Source organism: Littorina saxatilis, linkage group LG2, assembly GCF_037325665.1.
Source record: "Littorina saxatilis isolate snail1 linkage group LG2, US_GU_Lsax_2.0, whole genome shotgun sequence".
In the NCBI taxonomy this organism is placed as follows: domain Eukaryota; kingdom Metazoa; phylum Mollusca; class Gastropoda; order Littorinimorpha; family Littorinidae; genus Littorina; species Littorina saxatilis.
The window spans coordinates 86,190,313-86,205,328 of NC_090246.1; the positions used below are offsets into that span (position 1 = coordinate 86,190,313).

General features: G+C 47.6%; 1 protein-coding gene across 2 annotated transcripts in view; it reads left to right on the top strand.

Moving 5' to 3' along the window:
* The window catches only part of LOC138960007 (probable helicase with zinc finger domain), a 57,149-nt gene that overhangs the window by 20,000 nt on the left and 22,133 nt on the right, over positions 1–15,016 (top strand). For both annotated transcript variants that reach the window (XM_070331725.1, XM_070331726.1), the window contains 7 exons: positions 576–755; positions 1,996–2,195; positions 3,403–3,579; positions 3,946–4,180; positions 4,648–4,758; positions 5,256–5,380; positions 6,154–6,360. In XM_070331725.1, coding sequence (XP_070187826.1) covers positions 576–755; positions 1,996–2,195; positions 3,403–3,579; positions 3,946–4,180; positions 4,648–4,758; positions 5,256–5,380; positions 6,154–6,360 — 1,235 coding nt within the window. The remainder of the gene's footprint in view (positions 1–575; positions 756–1,995; positions 2,196–3,402; positions 3,580–3,945; positions 4,181–4,647; positions 4,759–5,255; positions 5,381–6,153; positions 6,361–15,016) is intronic.

Genomic DNA, 15,016 nt, shown 5'->3' on the forward strand with positions numbered 1-15,016 from the left:
TTCCAAGGGGGGGGGGGGGGGGGGGAGATAATGGTGGATGGGATGTAAGTGGTATGGCAAGAGCTACATCTTGTACCAAATTCTCCCCCGAAATGCCTATTGCTGTCTACATGGCTGGGTAAAAACGGTTATACACGTGAAAAAAAACCCATGAGTGAATGTAGAAGAAGGAGTAACAAATTGTTGGAACTGTTATCTTGATAGAGCTGCTAGATGCTGTCCTGTGCAATTTATTTTGTATACATTTGGCTTAAAACAAAGATCTGATCGAATCCTGTTTGTTGAATATATGTTTCATCCTACGTTTTAATTGTCGTATGTCACTGGGTGTCATAGTACATGTCATAGAGTTACTTGTATTTGTCTTAGTCCTGAAATCGAATTTTGGTTGTGAAGAATAAACTTACGATTTTATATTGTAAACACTTGCCTTCTTCCAGTGTAATAACATTCAAGAGAAAGCTCAACAGCATGTGCAGCTGTTTGTCAACCAGGAAGGATATCATGTGTTTCCAGATCTGCCAACATACTCTGAGACTTGTCAATCAACCAGCAATGAATTTGGTCATTTTTAGATGTGCCTGCACGCTGTGGGGTTGCTGGACGACGCCAACCGGTCGTACTTCCACATCTCCAGCATCTCGGTGGGGCCTAAGAAGACCCAGAAGTACCAGAACCTGGAGACACACTGCCAGGAGTGGACCAACCAGGACACCGCCAGCAAGGGACAGGGCGAATACGTCTACAGGGTCAAGGTGGGTGGTCCGGGAAATAGGGTTGCAGAAAGACCATGTTTGTCTGGATAAAGGCTGCGGGGAATCGTGTTGCACAAAGGGACAGGGCGAATATGTCTACAGGGTCAAGATGGGGTGCAAATATGCCATGCAGCCAATAAGAGCAGTGTATTATTTCAGTTTTGGTCAGGTTCCTTGGGCCCGAGGATTAATGGAAAGGAAGTCATTGACGTCATGCCTTCTGGTGTCAAAGTATTCCAATCTCGTAAAAACCCATTTGTGCAAAAACATGAGTGAATGTGGGAGTTTCAGCTCATAAATAAAGTTCAAGGAGAAGGGCACACTGTGATACACATTGGCCATTGCAATGAGGGGTAGGGGGGGTGGAGGGTCTGAGCAGCAGATGATGTGCAGTTGTATCGGTATTGGCGTTAACCGGTAATTACCGGTGTTTTACCGGTTGAAATGAGAAAATACTGGAACAAAACCAGTACTCTGAGTTGGACTCTTACTGGTTCCAATGACCAGCCTACCATTTTTTTCTGGACTGTTTGCATCATAAAAGTTGGCGTACCGGTTTGAAAAAAATACTAGCGCCATCACTGTGTATTAGGCATGGGAATTGTCCGCCGAAAACCAAATTTCCGCCGAAATATTTTTTTTCCGCCGAAAAAGCAAAAGTGTCTGCCGAAAAAATAAATGGTGGAGGCAAAAATGGTTCTAAAAACTAAATTTAATGGCAAACTTGGAGCTCAGATGACACCATATTGCACCATTTGGGTTCTTTAGAGAGAAAAAATTCCGGCGGAACCCCCTAGTAAGTCTAGGCGTTTCGCGTTGTCGACTTTGCTATTACTTACAGATTTTCAGCCTTTTTTACTTTTTTCAATTCCTATGGCTGGTGTATGTAAAGCATCAAGTGCGTTTAGCCTACAAAAGGCCACTGACAGTATCTGTAGGTCAGAGCTGGTTGCATTAAAGAACAAACAGACTTAATTAAACACAGGAGAACAGATAGGTGTGTCTGTAATCTTTGTTTATCAATAAATACTGCTTTATTTCTTCACTGCTCACATCCAATAAAGTAGAGCGATGTTGGACCATTATTTCACTGAAATTTCATTGGTCAGTTGTATGATTGTCAGAGGCAAGGGAGGTAATAACGGCAGTAAGGTATCCCTGTTGGTGAAGAACTGTTTGAACTTACTTAGATGTATTCCATTTTAACTTTTCTCGCAAAGGTTTTCTCTCTTCTTTGCAGATCGTGTTCAAGACAGACATCTACGGAACGTTTCGCCAGCAGGTGGTGCTGGGATTAGGCCTTGACACTGTGGTGGTGCGCGATGTACAGGTGGAATCATGTCCCGCTACTGACCCTGAAAAACTCAGCAAAGACCTTGAACTGAGCGCTGCTGGAAGATGGACGGCCGACTCTGTGGCCGTGGTGCCCTTCTTGCCTCCGTGAGTAGACGCTGTGTGTTTTTGCATTGTAGAAAGTTGCTGTTTGGTGGGAAGCGTTTTGTTGTGTACAGTGGAACCTCGCTTTTTAAGAGCTGAGAAAATGTGAGAAAATCATGTCTAAATCTTCATTCAGTTATACAGATTCATCTCAATGAAAGGGCGGGGATGTAGCTCAGTCGGTAGCGCACTGGATTTGTATCCAGTTGGCCGCTGTCAGCGTGAGTTCGTCCCCACGTTCAGCGAGAGATTTATTTCTCAGAGTCAACTTTGTGTGCACTCTCCTTGGTGTCCGAACACCCCCGTGTGTACACGCAAGCACAAGACCAAGTGCGCACGAAAAAGATCCTGTAATCCATTTCAGAGTTCGGTGGGTTATAGAAACACAAAAATACCCAGCATGCTTCCTCCGAAAGCGGCGTATGGCTGCCTAAATGGCGCGGTAAAAACGGTCATACACATAAAAGCCTTGGGAGTTTCAGCCCATGAACGAACAATCAAACAAAAATCTCAATGAAAAAAGTATACAATAGCAGTGTTGTTCCCAGACATAGAGGACAATAGGTCAGTTGGTTAGGTTAGGAGGAAGAATTTACCCGATGCACCCCAGCATGTCGTAAGAGGCGACTAACGGATTCTGTTTCTCTTTTTACCCCTGTTAAGTGTTTCTTGTATAGAATATAGTCAATTTTTGTAAAGATTTTAGTCAAGCAGTATGTAAGAAATGTTAAGTCCTTTGTACTGGAAACTTGCATTCTCCCAGTAAGGTACGTTGCAAGCCCCTGGAGCAAATATTTGATTAGTGCTTTTGTGAACAAGAAACAATTGACAAGTGGCTCTATCCCATCTCCCCCCTTTCCCCGTCGCGATATAACCTTCGTGGTTGAAAACGACGTTAAACACCAAATAAAGAAAGAAAGAAAGAAAGTTGGACCTGGATACAAAATCTATATCGGTCAACATGTCCTGGCCAGAAAAAAATCTTGTGTCAGAAGACATCCTACCTGTTAAAGCAATCGGACATTCGACCGACCTGGGGTCAGAACAGTAAGTCAGACAAAAAAATATGTGTAAATGATGGAAGACCGAGGCCTGGGAACAACATTGTAATAGAAATGAAGCAGAAAAACCAAAGCTAGTCAAATGATACATATGACTGAATGTCCACCAACAAACAGTCCTCAACTGATGTGGCTTTGGGGTTTTTCAGGTTCTCCACACAGACAGATCAAGAGGAACAGTTGCTGAAGAAGTACATCTTGCCGCGGCCAGAGCGACTGTCGCTCTCCGAGACCCTGATGCAGTCACTCAGCAAGGACAACTACAGGCTCTGGATGCACGAGATGCTCTACCTGGAAGAAATGGCAGAGCTGGGATTTGTGCAAAGGTGGGAATCGTAAAGAGATGGTAAGGGGGACAAATCTGTTATAGCAGGAATCTCAAAAAGAGGTTTTCTTCCTCTTTGTGCAAAGGTGCGTATCCTAAGGAGATGGTAGGGAGAGGGGGGGGGGGGGGGGGGGGGGATCTGATGTCTGATGTAGCAGGAATCTCAAAAAGAGGTGCAAAGGTGCGTATCTTAAAGAGATGGGGGGGGGGGGGGGATCTGATATAGCTCCCCATAATAATAATATAGCAGGAATCGCAAAAAGAGGTTTTCTTCCTCTTTGTACAAAGGTGGGTATCCTAAAGATATCTCTGTTCTCATTACCTGAATCAAACATTGTTTAACATTATCTCTTCTTCCTCCCTATAGGTTCAACGTAACAGGAGACCTGCAACTGGTGAATCGATTCCTGTTGATGCCAGGAGCGCTGAGTTCAGCCAAGTACACACGCGAAGGCGAGCTCTTTGCACGTCTCAAGTTGGAAGACGTTCTCTCTGAAGACTCCAGTGCAGGGCGTCTCATCTTACAAAATGCTCAGACTGCTTGGGTTGCGCCGGCAGGCTCTGGTGACAATGATGATGGGAGTTCTAAACCTAAAACCCAGGTAGGAAACATGGAGGAGAGAAATGTTTCTGTGTGTGTGTGGGGGGGGGGGGGGTAGGTGGACGGGGGGGGGGGGGGGGGGGGTGTGAGTGCCTGTCTTTGTCTGTGTGTCTTCTTATTCCAATTCATGAACTGGGTCCTTTGTGTATGTGTGTCTGCGTGTGCATGCATGCATGTGTGTGTGTCTGCAATGTCGATTCCTGTTGTCTTTTACCTCTGCAGCCTGCAAAGCCAGAGAACATACTTGGTTACATTTAAATGTTGATTAAGCAAGCTTTTGTACAGCATGATTTGAAGATCTGAAATGGATTGTTATGGAACATACTCTGATGAGAAGTTTCAGCAGCACATCTGTATGACTAGCATGCTCATTGAGCGAACTTGTGTGTTCTTATTTTATCACAGATGTAAGACGGTCAAGCCAAGAACAAGAAAAAGAGAAGTTCAATCAGCTTCTTGTGTTTTCAGGTGTACGAAGCTCAGATTGAAGATAAAGGGAAGACTTTTATCTTCCTGCGTCTGTCAGCTGACTGTGTTTCGGATCTGAATTTGACCTGTGATGTAGAATTTCATGCTCAGGTAAGTTTCATTTCATGATTTTGTTGTTCTTATTGCCATTGGTGTGGACTATCATTATAAATCACTAGAGTTGTTCTTGATGTATCAAAGTTCCCACTGTTCTCCCTGCCCACCCCCCCCCCCCCCCCCCCCCCCCCCCCCCCCCCCCCACCTCTTAGCTATATTTATTTTGCATCTCTTGTAAGGTGCATCATGTTAGTTTTTGTCTTCTGGTGAAAGAGCTCACAACGATTGTGAAATGATTTTATACCAAAGTAAATAAAAACCTGCTTAAACCAAAGAGCTCACATGAGAAAGAAATGATTTGAACAGTGTGAAAAGTAAAAGTTTGTTTTACTGGTATTGTCCAATTGGAGGTGAAAAGAACCCATAACATTAAGTTAGATTACTATTGTCAATTTGAAATTTGTCTGACTTATGGGTTTTTCTCGAAAGAATCTCAGTAGTCACTGAATTTGTGAAGGCAGTGTATGAATTGTGTAGTGTTGGCGTTACAGATCCAGTTTCAACTGAACCGCCTGCCAAAGTGTGAGATGCACTCCGCCGTGGACAGTCTTCCCACACTCAACATCGTGTTCCCCAGCGTCAAGAACATCCCTCCCCTCCCCCCACCACTGGAAAAGTAAGTTACTTTACATCTGTTTCCCAACGTCAAGAACATCCCTCCCCTCCCCCCACCACTGGAAAAGTAAGTTATTTTACATCTGTTTCCCAACGTCAAGAACATCCCTCCCCTCCTCCCACCACTGGAAAAGTAAGTCACTTTACATCTGTTTCCCAATGTCAAGAACCTCCCTCCCCTCACCCCACCACTGGAAAAGTAAGTCACTTTACATCTGTTTCCCAACGTCAAGAACATCCCTCCCCTCCTCCCACCACTGGAAAAGTAAGTCACTTTACATCTGTTTCCCAATGTCAAGAACCTCCCTCCCCTCACCCCACCACTGGAAAAGTAAGTCACTTTACATCTGTTTCCCAACGTCAAGAACATCCCTCCCCTCCCCCCACCACTGGAAAAGTAAGTCACTTTACATCTGTTTCCCAACGTCAAGAACATCCCTCCCCTCCTCCCACCACTGGAAAAGTAAGTCACTTTACATCTGTGTTTCCTGAGAAAATCGATTTTTCTCTTTCTCCATTTTGTTTTGGATTATAAATTCTGTAATACTTTTCCAGTGTGCGTATTCCAGCAAATTGATACAAAGAGGCAATTGCACCTGGTCTACCAGCTGAAAATCGTTCATTGGGTCTCTGACAACAGATAAATAATAATATTCAAAATCAACAGACTTAACTTGTTTAGGCAAATCAAGTTTATGAAAAAATTGAATCTTAAGTCAGAAAACCTATATCATGTGTACTCCTATAATGGTTTTTTTCCCCCTTCTTCACCAGAGTCCTATCAGCTGTAGAAGAAATGCGACTCAATGAACAGCAAAGGGAAGCCATCCTGACGATTACCTCCCCTGTCGGGACAAAGCAGCCACCCTTGCTGATCATCGGTCCCTTCGGTACAGGCAAAACCTACACGCTGGCTCAAGCAGCGAAGCTGGTTCTGGAACAAGAAGACACTCGCATTCTTATATGCACCCACTCCAATAGGTGAGCTTTATTTCTGTTTTTTCCAGTAGTTTACATTCTTTGATGCTGTCACGGTTGGAAAGACACAAACGTAATAGTAATTAATTCGCTCAAATGCTTTCCTGGAGTTACATACAGTGAAGTCCGGGTACAACGAATCTCAAGGGAGATACATTTTAGTTCGTTATATCAGCAATTCGCTGTAGAGTTTTCAACCCTAAATGGCCTTAAGACAAGTTTTCCCACTCACCTTCAAATGATCGTCCCATCGATCTTTCCTTGGAGAGTACAATCTCTGCATGTTTTCAACAGCTTCATAATATAATCCATAGAGAGAGGCATAGTTCAAATGTTCACTTTACTGTCACAATTTTAGAAGTAAAATTTAAAAAGTCGTGTAAAAGCATGTACATGTACATTCTGATCAATCTCCGATTTCATGGTGTCCACCAGTTCTGGTGCATGTACTACCCTGGCCAAGTTTCCTCTCAAGACATTAAAGAGACCACCACATAGGTTAAACTCCCCATAGGTTAAACTCGGTCACTGACCCGGATGCAGGAAGTGTTTCCTTTCTCATATGAAAGAGGAACCACCTCTCATAGCTAAAACTGGGTCAATGACCCCTGGGAAGAAGGTCAGTGTCTATAAACAAGGCCACCCAGCTATCACAATGGACCTGCCTTTGATCTCGCCTCACAGGCAGATCGTTGTAGCCTTGTGACTTAGAGACAAAGCGGCTCTGGGGCGATGAAAACGTGTTTGTTAAAAGAGGGGTTCGTTATGCAAATGAGTTCAAATGGTTCGATGTAGCCGGAAAGTAACAAGTAAGAAATAGAAGGCTGTCTGCCGGGAAATCAATGGCAGTTTGTTATAAGAGGGATTTCGTTATACCCAGGTTCGTTATTATTACATTCAGTTGTGTAACTTTCAACTGTGAGAAAAGAAATAAACTGGAAGACAGTTTTATCTGCTTATGAGCCTGCCTTCCACTTGGCTCAAGGAAGATTAGAAATATTTGTGTACTACACACAAAGTGATTGTATGCCCTATGCAAAAAGTCTGTCCATGTTTTTAGTCACAAAAAGTACACTCATCTTTTTCTTCTCAGATAAGTAGCAAGATACTACAGGTGAGAAAAAACTTGAACCACATAACACCGAAAATGTACTTACCAAAAAATAACCAACGTGCAATTTGTTCCTTTTACCTTTATTCTGGTGAGTGCATTAAATTACATATCTTACCCAACTCACATATGGCAATTAACTCTAGTTCAGTGCTGGTAACGCTGTACGCGTCCCCTTGGTAACAAGGAAGGCGCCTCTAAAAAAAGAGTGACATGAGACCCGTAAGGGTGTCTAAGCCAGCCCGGAAACGAGACTGCCTTCCGTATGCGCGCGCATACACCGCCATTTGCAATTCAATCCAAAGCTCAGCGCCAGTGAGACTGGTCGCATTTGATGTACGCTCCGGCTGTTTCAGCCGTTTTTGACTTAGTCTTTTGACTTTGTTGTTCCTCTTGGTATCTTCTTGCATCTGGACTTCTCTACTACTGTTGAGGTGAGATCGTTCTTGTTTTTTCTTGATTTTGGCAGCGTTGTTGGCCGCATTTTGGACTTGAGAAAATTTTTTCTTTTCTGCAAAATTTTTTCGTGAGTCTTTGTTGTGTCATGGCCGACAATGCCAAGAAGAGGTGTACGCCTAAAAAGGTAGCTGCTGCGCCCACTTCTTCTAAAGAATCTTCTAGGAAGGCTAAACAATCCGTTTCTGGTGAAGATACTCTTGCAAAAAAATCTTTTGATGTGTTTGTTGATTTGCCCGCTAAGCCGGTAGACAAGACAGCGGCCATTTTGTCGGCTAAGCCGGTTGACAAGACCGCGCACGTGAATAAACCTGCTAAGGGGGATTCTCCCCCTGTGGTGCCGGGGTTGGCATCCGCTGATGTTGCTGCTTTGTTGTTATCTCTTAGTTCACAGGTGTCTACTTTAGCGGCCGAGATTACTTCGACGAGAGCGGAGCTTCGCTCTCTTCCCTCGGGTGTGGCCGGCGTCTCTTCGCTTGCCAGCGTTCGTGCGTCTCCTGCCACTACAGTCACGAGAGCGGAGGTGCATGCCTCTCAGGATGATGAGATTGTGCCGTGTCCGCTTTTGGGTTCGCGTTCCGGCGTTCCTTCTCGTTCACAAGGTATGTCTGCTGAGTTAGTAACCGGATTCTCCGGCCAAAACTCGGCACGTGGTCAGGAGCGAGTAGCCTCAGGCGCATGGCGGCCGGGCGAAAGTTCTTATCTCTCGGCTGACTCAACCCGCTTTGGCGGCCTTTCAGTGGGGAGTAAGAGCCCTGGTACACGTAAGGAAGTTCCACTGCACTCTGCTCAGTCTGGGGACGGGGGCGAGTGTGTGTGGCTTCCGACCCCGCCCTCTGGGCGGGGGGTAGACAGTAAAGCTGGTTCTCTGCTGGACGATGGTAGTCAGTACGGGGATCAGCTTCCGGATTGCGCAGAGGTGCAAGACGACTGTTTTGATGACGACGCTTCCGGTCAGGCGGAGGGCGTTGGATTCAATTTGCCGCTTAAGCTGTCTTCAGCTGTGGCCCTGGCTGCTACTACGGCATCTAAGTATTTTGAGGAAGCAGTGGTGGAGTGCAACTCTCAGTTGGTACCTCCACCGTCTGCTCTGGGAGACTTTCGGAGTGCTAAGGACGCTAGGTGTTCGCTCCGTTTCCGTGAGTCTCCTGCGGTGGCGTTTGAGATGGCTACGGTCTTGGCGACTTCGCGCTATCAGACGCTGTCCCAGTCCTCTATGGTGCCGCTGTTGTCACAGCATGGGGTTGCCCCTGATTCGGCTTTGCCGTACCTGGCTCAAGCAGGGCGGCAGGTTCCTGGTTCTGCTGTTCGGAACTTCAAACTTGCTTCTCGGCCTATCAGCTTGGTTGAGTCTTTTTCCTTGCCTAAGGCCGTGCTGCCGGTGACTCCGGAGCTGGCCTCCTTGAGAGAGGATGGGTATAGCAAAGACAGATCGGTCCCCTATTCAGAAGCTTCCCTGTTGTCTCTGGAAGAAACAGGGAGGTCTCTCCTGGAACTAGCCTCGGTTTCAGAATCGCTTCAGCGATCATTGTCTCGGTCTATTGCTACCTCTCTGGAACCTTTTGAATTCCGCTTTGATGCCTCGGCAGAGGATGTGACGACTCTTTTGGCTACTTTGGGCAAAGTCACGCAGGAACAAATGCATTTGTCAGCCAGGCTTTACACACATGCGGTTCTCTCCCGCAGAGCGGCCTTACTTGCTGGCTCCAAGATCAGGGATAAAGGTACGATAGAGTCTCTCAGACTTTCTCCGTTTACGGAAGGGTCTCTTTTGGGCCGGGCGTCGTTTGACGCGCTGGAAAAAGAGACTCATGACGCTAGGGACTTGGGTATTGCTCGTATCGCGCATCAGGGCTTTTCTAAGTCGCAGAGCAAGCCACAGACTCAGGGCAAGACGCAGACTCAGGGCAAGACGCAGACTCCTTCCTTTGGGGGAGGCAAGGCGCAGAGTCAGAGCTCCTCTTCACGAGGCAGGGGGCGTGGTGCCCCTTATCAGAAGAGGGGTTCATTTGGTGGTTCTCGGGGGTCGGGGCGTAAGCCCAACCCCCAATGATGTCTTCCCGAGCTTTTGATCCCGTTGGCCCCCACCTTTGTGGTGGCGGGCGGCCCCTCCAGGGCCATCGCTACCTGGACACATTTGGTGTCCAGCGAGTGGATCGTGGGGATTATTCGTTCGGGATTTCGTCTTCTTTGGGCGGAGGGAAAGGCGCCTCTGTCCAGAATTCCGCCGCCTTTTCGGTTCCCGAGAGACCCGGAGGCCAAGGCAGCCGTACAGGGGGAAGTGGCATCCCTTCTGTTGAAAGGGGCTATCGAGGAGGTGCTCGATCAGGGGTCTCCGGGTTTTTACGGGAGATTGTTTGTGGTCCCCAAGGCTTCGGGGACATGGAGACCTGTCCTAGACTTGTCAACTTTGAACAAGTTCCTGCGTGTGGTGAAATTCACCATGGAGACTCCGGCCTCAGTGAGAGAGGCTTTGCGGCCAGGAGACTGGGTCACGTCTGTGGATCTGACCGACGCTTATTTTCATGTGCTCATGCACCCGTCAGACAAGAAATGGCTTCGGTTCCGTTGGGGGGAGAAAATTTTCCAGTTTCGAGCGCTCCCTTTCGGGCTTTCGCTCGCCCCCTGGATTTTTACAATGGTCATTCGTCAACTCTGTGCCCTTGTGAGGCAGGAGGGGGTGCGTCTGAGAGCCTACTTGGACGACTGGCTGATTTTGCACCAGGACCAGGTTCTTTGCAGCAGGCACACACAGAGAGTGCTCAGTCTGGCATTTCAGCTCGGTTTCACGGTCAATCGGGTGAAGTCGGAGTTGTATCCGTCACAGGATTTCTCGTATCTGGGGATGCAGTTCAATACTCTGGATTGGTCGGTTCGCCCGTCGCAAAAGAGAGTGGACAAGTTGCAGGCGTCTATCCGCTCTCTTTACGGAGAGACTCTGTCCACGGCCCGGGAGTTGTACTCTCTGTTGGGTCAGATGGAGTCCATGGCGCCTCTTGTTCCTCTAGGCAGAGTGCACAAACGGCCGTTTCAGGCAGCTCTGCAGGCGCTATGGGACCAAACTTCGCAAGATTGGAATGCTCAGATCGAGTTGGGGTCTTGGTTCAGCCGGACCACAAGTGTTTGGCTTCTCCCCTGGGTGTCGCAGGGCGTTCCTATTGTTCCTCCGCCTCCTCAGAACAATCTGTTCACGGACGCCTCCCTGTCGGGCTGGGGTGCTCATCTTGCAGATCAGACAGCGTCCGGTGTGTGGAACGTCAGTCAGGCCTCTTGGCACATAAACGTTCTGGAGCTAGAGGCAGTAGCACTGGGCCTTCGGGCGTTTCTTCCTCTGTTGGAAGACAGTCATGTCAAGGTTCACACCGACAACATGACTGTGGCGGCTTACTTAAACCGTCAAGGGGGCACTCGCTCTCAGGTCCTCTCGGACAGCGCGTGTCGCTTGCTGACATGGTGCAGTTTGCACAACATTCTCCTGTCAGCGGTCTATCTGAAAGGCACTCTCAATGTCTTGGCCGATGCTCTCAGCAGAGGGAACAAGATCTTACACTCGGAGTGGACTCTCTCCCACCAGGCTCTGGAGCGCCTTTGGGCGCAAGTAAGCAAGCCTCCCATCGACTTGTTTGCGACGAGATACTCGACTCGTCTCCCTCTTTTCGTGTCTCCGTTTCCCGACCCTCAAGCTTGGGGGGTCAATGCTCTGGAGATGGACTGGACAAATCTGCAGGCTTATGCGTTCCCACCGTTTTGCCTTCTCGGCAAGGTGATAAGAAAAGCAGAACTAGAAGGGCCGGCGTTGGTGTTGGTGGCCCCTCTTTGGCCCAGCCAGCATTGGTATCCCGATCTGGTTCGCATGGCGGTTCGTCCGCCCATTCCTCTCGGGGTTCGAAAGGGCGATCTGTTGCAGCCCAGGTCGGGCATTCCGCACCAGAATCCTCAGGCCTTGCAGCTACACGGATGGATTCTGTCCGAGGCTCTCTGCTCCGGGCGGGTGCCACAGCTTCGACTTTGAAATTGGTTCAGCAGGCACACAGGGATTCGACCAAGTCTGTATATGCTTCGCATTGGTCTTCCTGGTCCAAATGGTGTTTAGAGAACGGCGTCGATCCTCTGGCTCCGAGATCGATGCACGTAGCTAATCATTTATCCTGGTTGGCGGAACAGGGCGGTTCTCCTTCCTCTTTGCGCGTAAGAAGGTCAGCTATTTCCTCTACGCTTAGACAGCTTGGCCATAAAATCACTTTAAGTGGCGTGATAGCGAGTGTAATCAAGGGCGCCTCTCTTGATTTAGCTCGGTCAAAGGTACAGCTCCCGGCGTGGGACCTGTTTTTAGTTCTTCGTTTTTTGGCTTCGGATGATTTTGAACCTCTTCATTTAGCCAGTTTGGCTAACCTTACGAAGAAAACTTTATTTCTTGTTTTGCTCGCGACTGCTAGGCGCGGCAGCGAAGTGCACGCTCTCTCGGGTTTGGCAAAAGATATTGCCTTAGAGAAAGATGGATCTTTTACTTTGAAATTTCGTCCGGATTTTTTAGCTAAAAACCAAAAACCTGGTCAGTTATCTCCTTGTATTCGTGTTCCCCCCTTGAGCAGCGTTCTGGCTCCGGGGGATCCTGATGTTTGTAATTGTCCGGTAAGGGCCCTCAGCAGCTACCTGGCTAGGACTCTACCGATTCGCTCAAAAACTCAAAAGTTGTTGTTCATCTCACTCAACACGGTGAGAGGGAAGGATATTTCGAAGATCACTCTGACTAAATGGGTTTCAAGCACCATTAGGCAGGCTTACATTTGGTGGCAAAGCCGGTCTGGCGATGTCAGAGCCGTGTTACCTCTTACTTCGTCCCGGACACATGAAGCGAGAGCTTGGGCGTCTTCCTTAGCGGTGCTTCGTTCTGGACGCCTCTCTGAAGTTCTTGCGGCTGCGTACTGGCGGTCGGAAGACATTTTCATTCACTTTTACCTGAGGGATGTAGCCTCAAGTCGTCAGGACGGCAGTTCAGCTTTGCCGTCCTTGGTGGCTGCAGGGCAGGTTCTACATTCTTAACGTGGTGAGTACCCGCCACCTATAGTAGCAATCTGCTATATGTGAGTTGGGTAAGATATGTAATTTAATCAAAAATTTTAGTAATAAATTTTCATTTGATTAATATACTTACCCAACTCACATCGTTTATTCCCTCCCGCCTCCCCGCTGTGGTGGGTGTTTGGGTCTAAAAAAAGGTGTGAGTTGGGCTTCGCTTTAGATTGAATTGCAAATGGCGGTGTATGCGCGCGCATACGGAAGGCAGTCTCGTTTCCGGGCTGGCTTAGACACCCTTACGGGTCTCATGTCACTCTTTTTTTAGAGGCGCCTTCCTTGTTACCAAGGGGACGCGTACAGCGTTACCAGCACTGAACTAGAGTTAATTGCCATATGTGAGTTGGGTAAGTATATTAATCAAATGAAAATTTATTACTAAAATTTTTGATTTTCATCGTTATCTATTTCAGGTGAGTATATTTTCCTTGTGACCTTGACCCTCTTCCCACACAACTCTACTCTGACTGTCTTCCTGAACTCCTCCCTTCTATTCTCAAAATCATCAACACTTCTCTGCAAACAGGCACTGTCCCCAACTCCTTTAAGACTGCTATTGTCAAACCTCTACTGAAGAAACCATCGCTCGACCCAAACACTCTCAGCAACTACCGCCCTGTCTCAAACCTTTCCTTCATCTCCAAACTCCTTGAAAGAGTCGTCCTGAAACAACTCAACTCTCACCTTCTTTGCAACAATCTTCTCTCTCCGCTTCAATCTGCCTATCGTCCTCACCACTCCACCGAAACTGCCCTTCTCAAAATCACTAATGATCTCCTCCTTGCCACTGACCAAGCTGAAATCTCTGCCGTCGCTCTACTTGATCTATCAGCGGTCTTTGACACAGTCGACCACAACATCCTCCTTCAACACCTTCAGCACACCTTTGGTATCCATAGCACAGCTCTTTCTTGGTTCTCTTCTTATCTCACCGACCGCTACCAGACTGTTTCGATTGACAAACTGAACTCTGACCCCATCAGGCTTGAGTGCGGAGTCCCTCAGGGCTCAGTCCTTGGGCCTGTACTATTTACTCTCTACACTCAACCTCTTGACCACATCCTTGACCGACACAACGTTCTCCACCACTCTTTTGCCGACGACTCTCAACTTCACAACAGCTCTTCCCCTGACCAGTCTGAATCTCTTCTTTCCTCTATCTCTGACACTATCACTGACGTGCAGAATTGGATGACAGAAAACAAACTTCAGCTCAATAGCAACAAAACTGAAGCTATCCTAATAGGCACTACATCCAAACTCTCCAAAGCCACTTCCGACTCTCTTCAACTCTCTGACTCTTCTGTCCCTCTGTCTTCTGCTGTCAAAAACCTCGGAGTCACTCTAGACAACACCCTTTCCATGAAACAACACATCTCTTCTGTCTCTCGCACCTGCTACTTCCAACTCCGCCGCATCGCCACTATCCACAAGTACCTCACCACAGATGCTACCGCCAAACTGGTCACTTCCACCATTCTCTCACGTCTCGACTATTGTAACTCTCTCTTGGCGGGTCTTCCCTCTTCTTCTATCTCTCGTCTCCAACGCATTCAAAATAGCTCTGCCCGTCTTGTCTTACGAAAGAAAAAGGGAGATCATATCACCCCCCTCCTAAATCAACTCCACTGGTTGCCCGTTCCTGCCCGTATCACATACAAAATCAACACTCTCACCTACAAATGCCTCCATGGTCTCGCCCCTGCCTATCTCTCCGACTCTCTCTCTCTCTATGTCCCTTCACGAGCACTCAGATCATCTGCCGACTCCCTCAAGCTCAACATCCCCCACACCAAACTCAAAACAGCAGGTCAACGCTCATTTTCTTTCCAAGCACCTAGCCAATGGAACACACTACCTCTCCCCCTCCGTCAACAACAGTCCCTCGAATCATTCAAATCTGCACTCAAGACATTCCTTTTTTCCACATAATCCATGCATTCTACACTGCCCACCCCATCCCACCCTGAATAACTGTACATATTTTAATGGTTGATGGTGTGTGTGTGTTGGTGA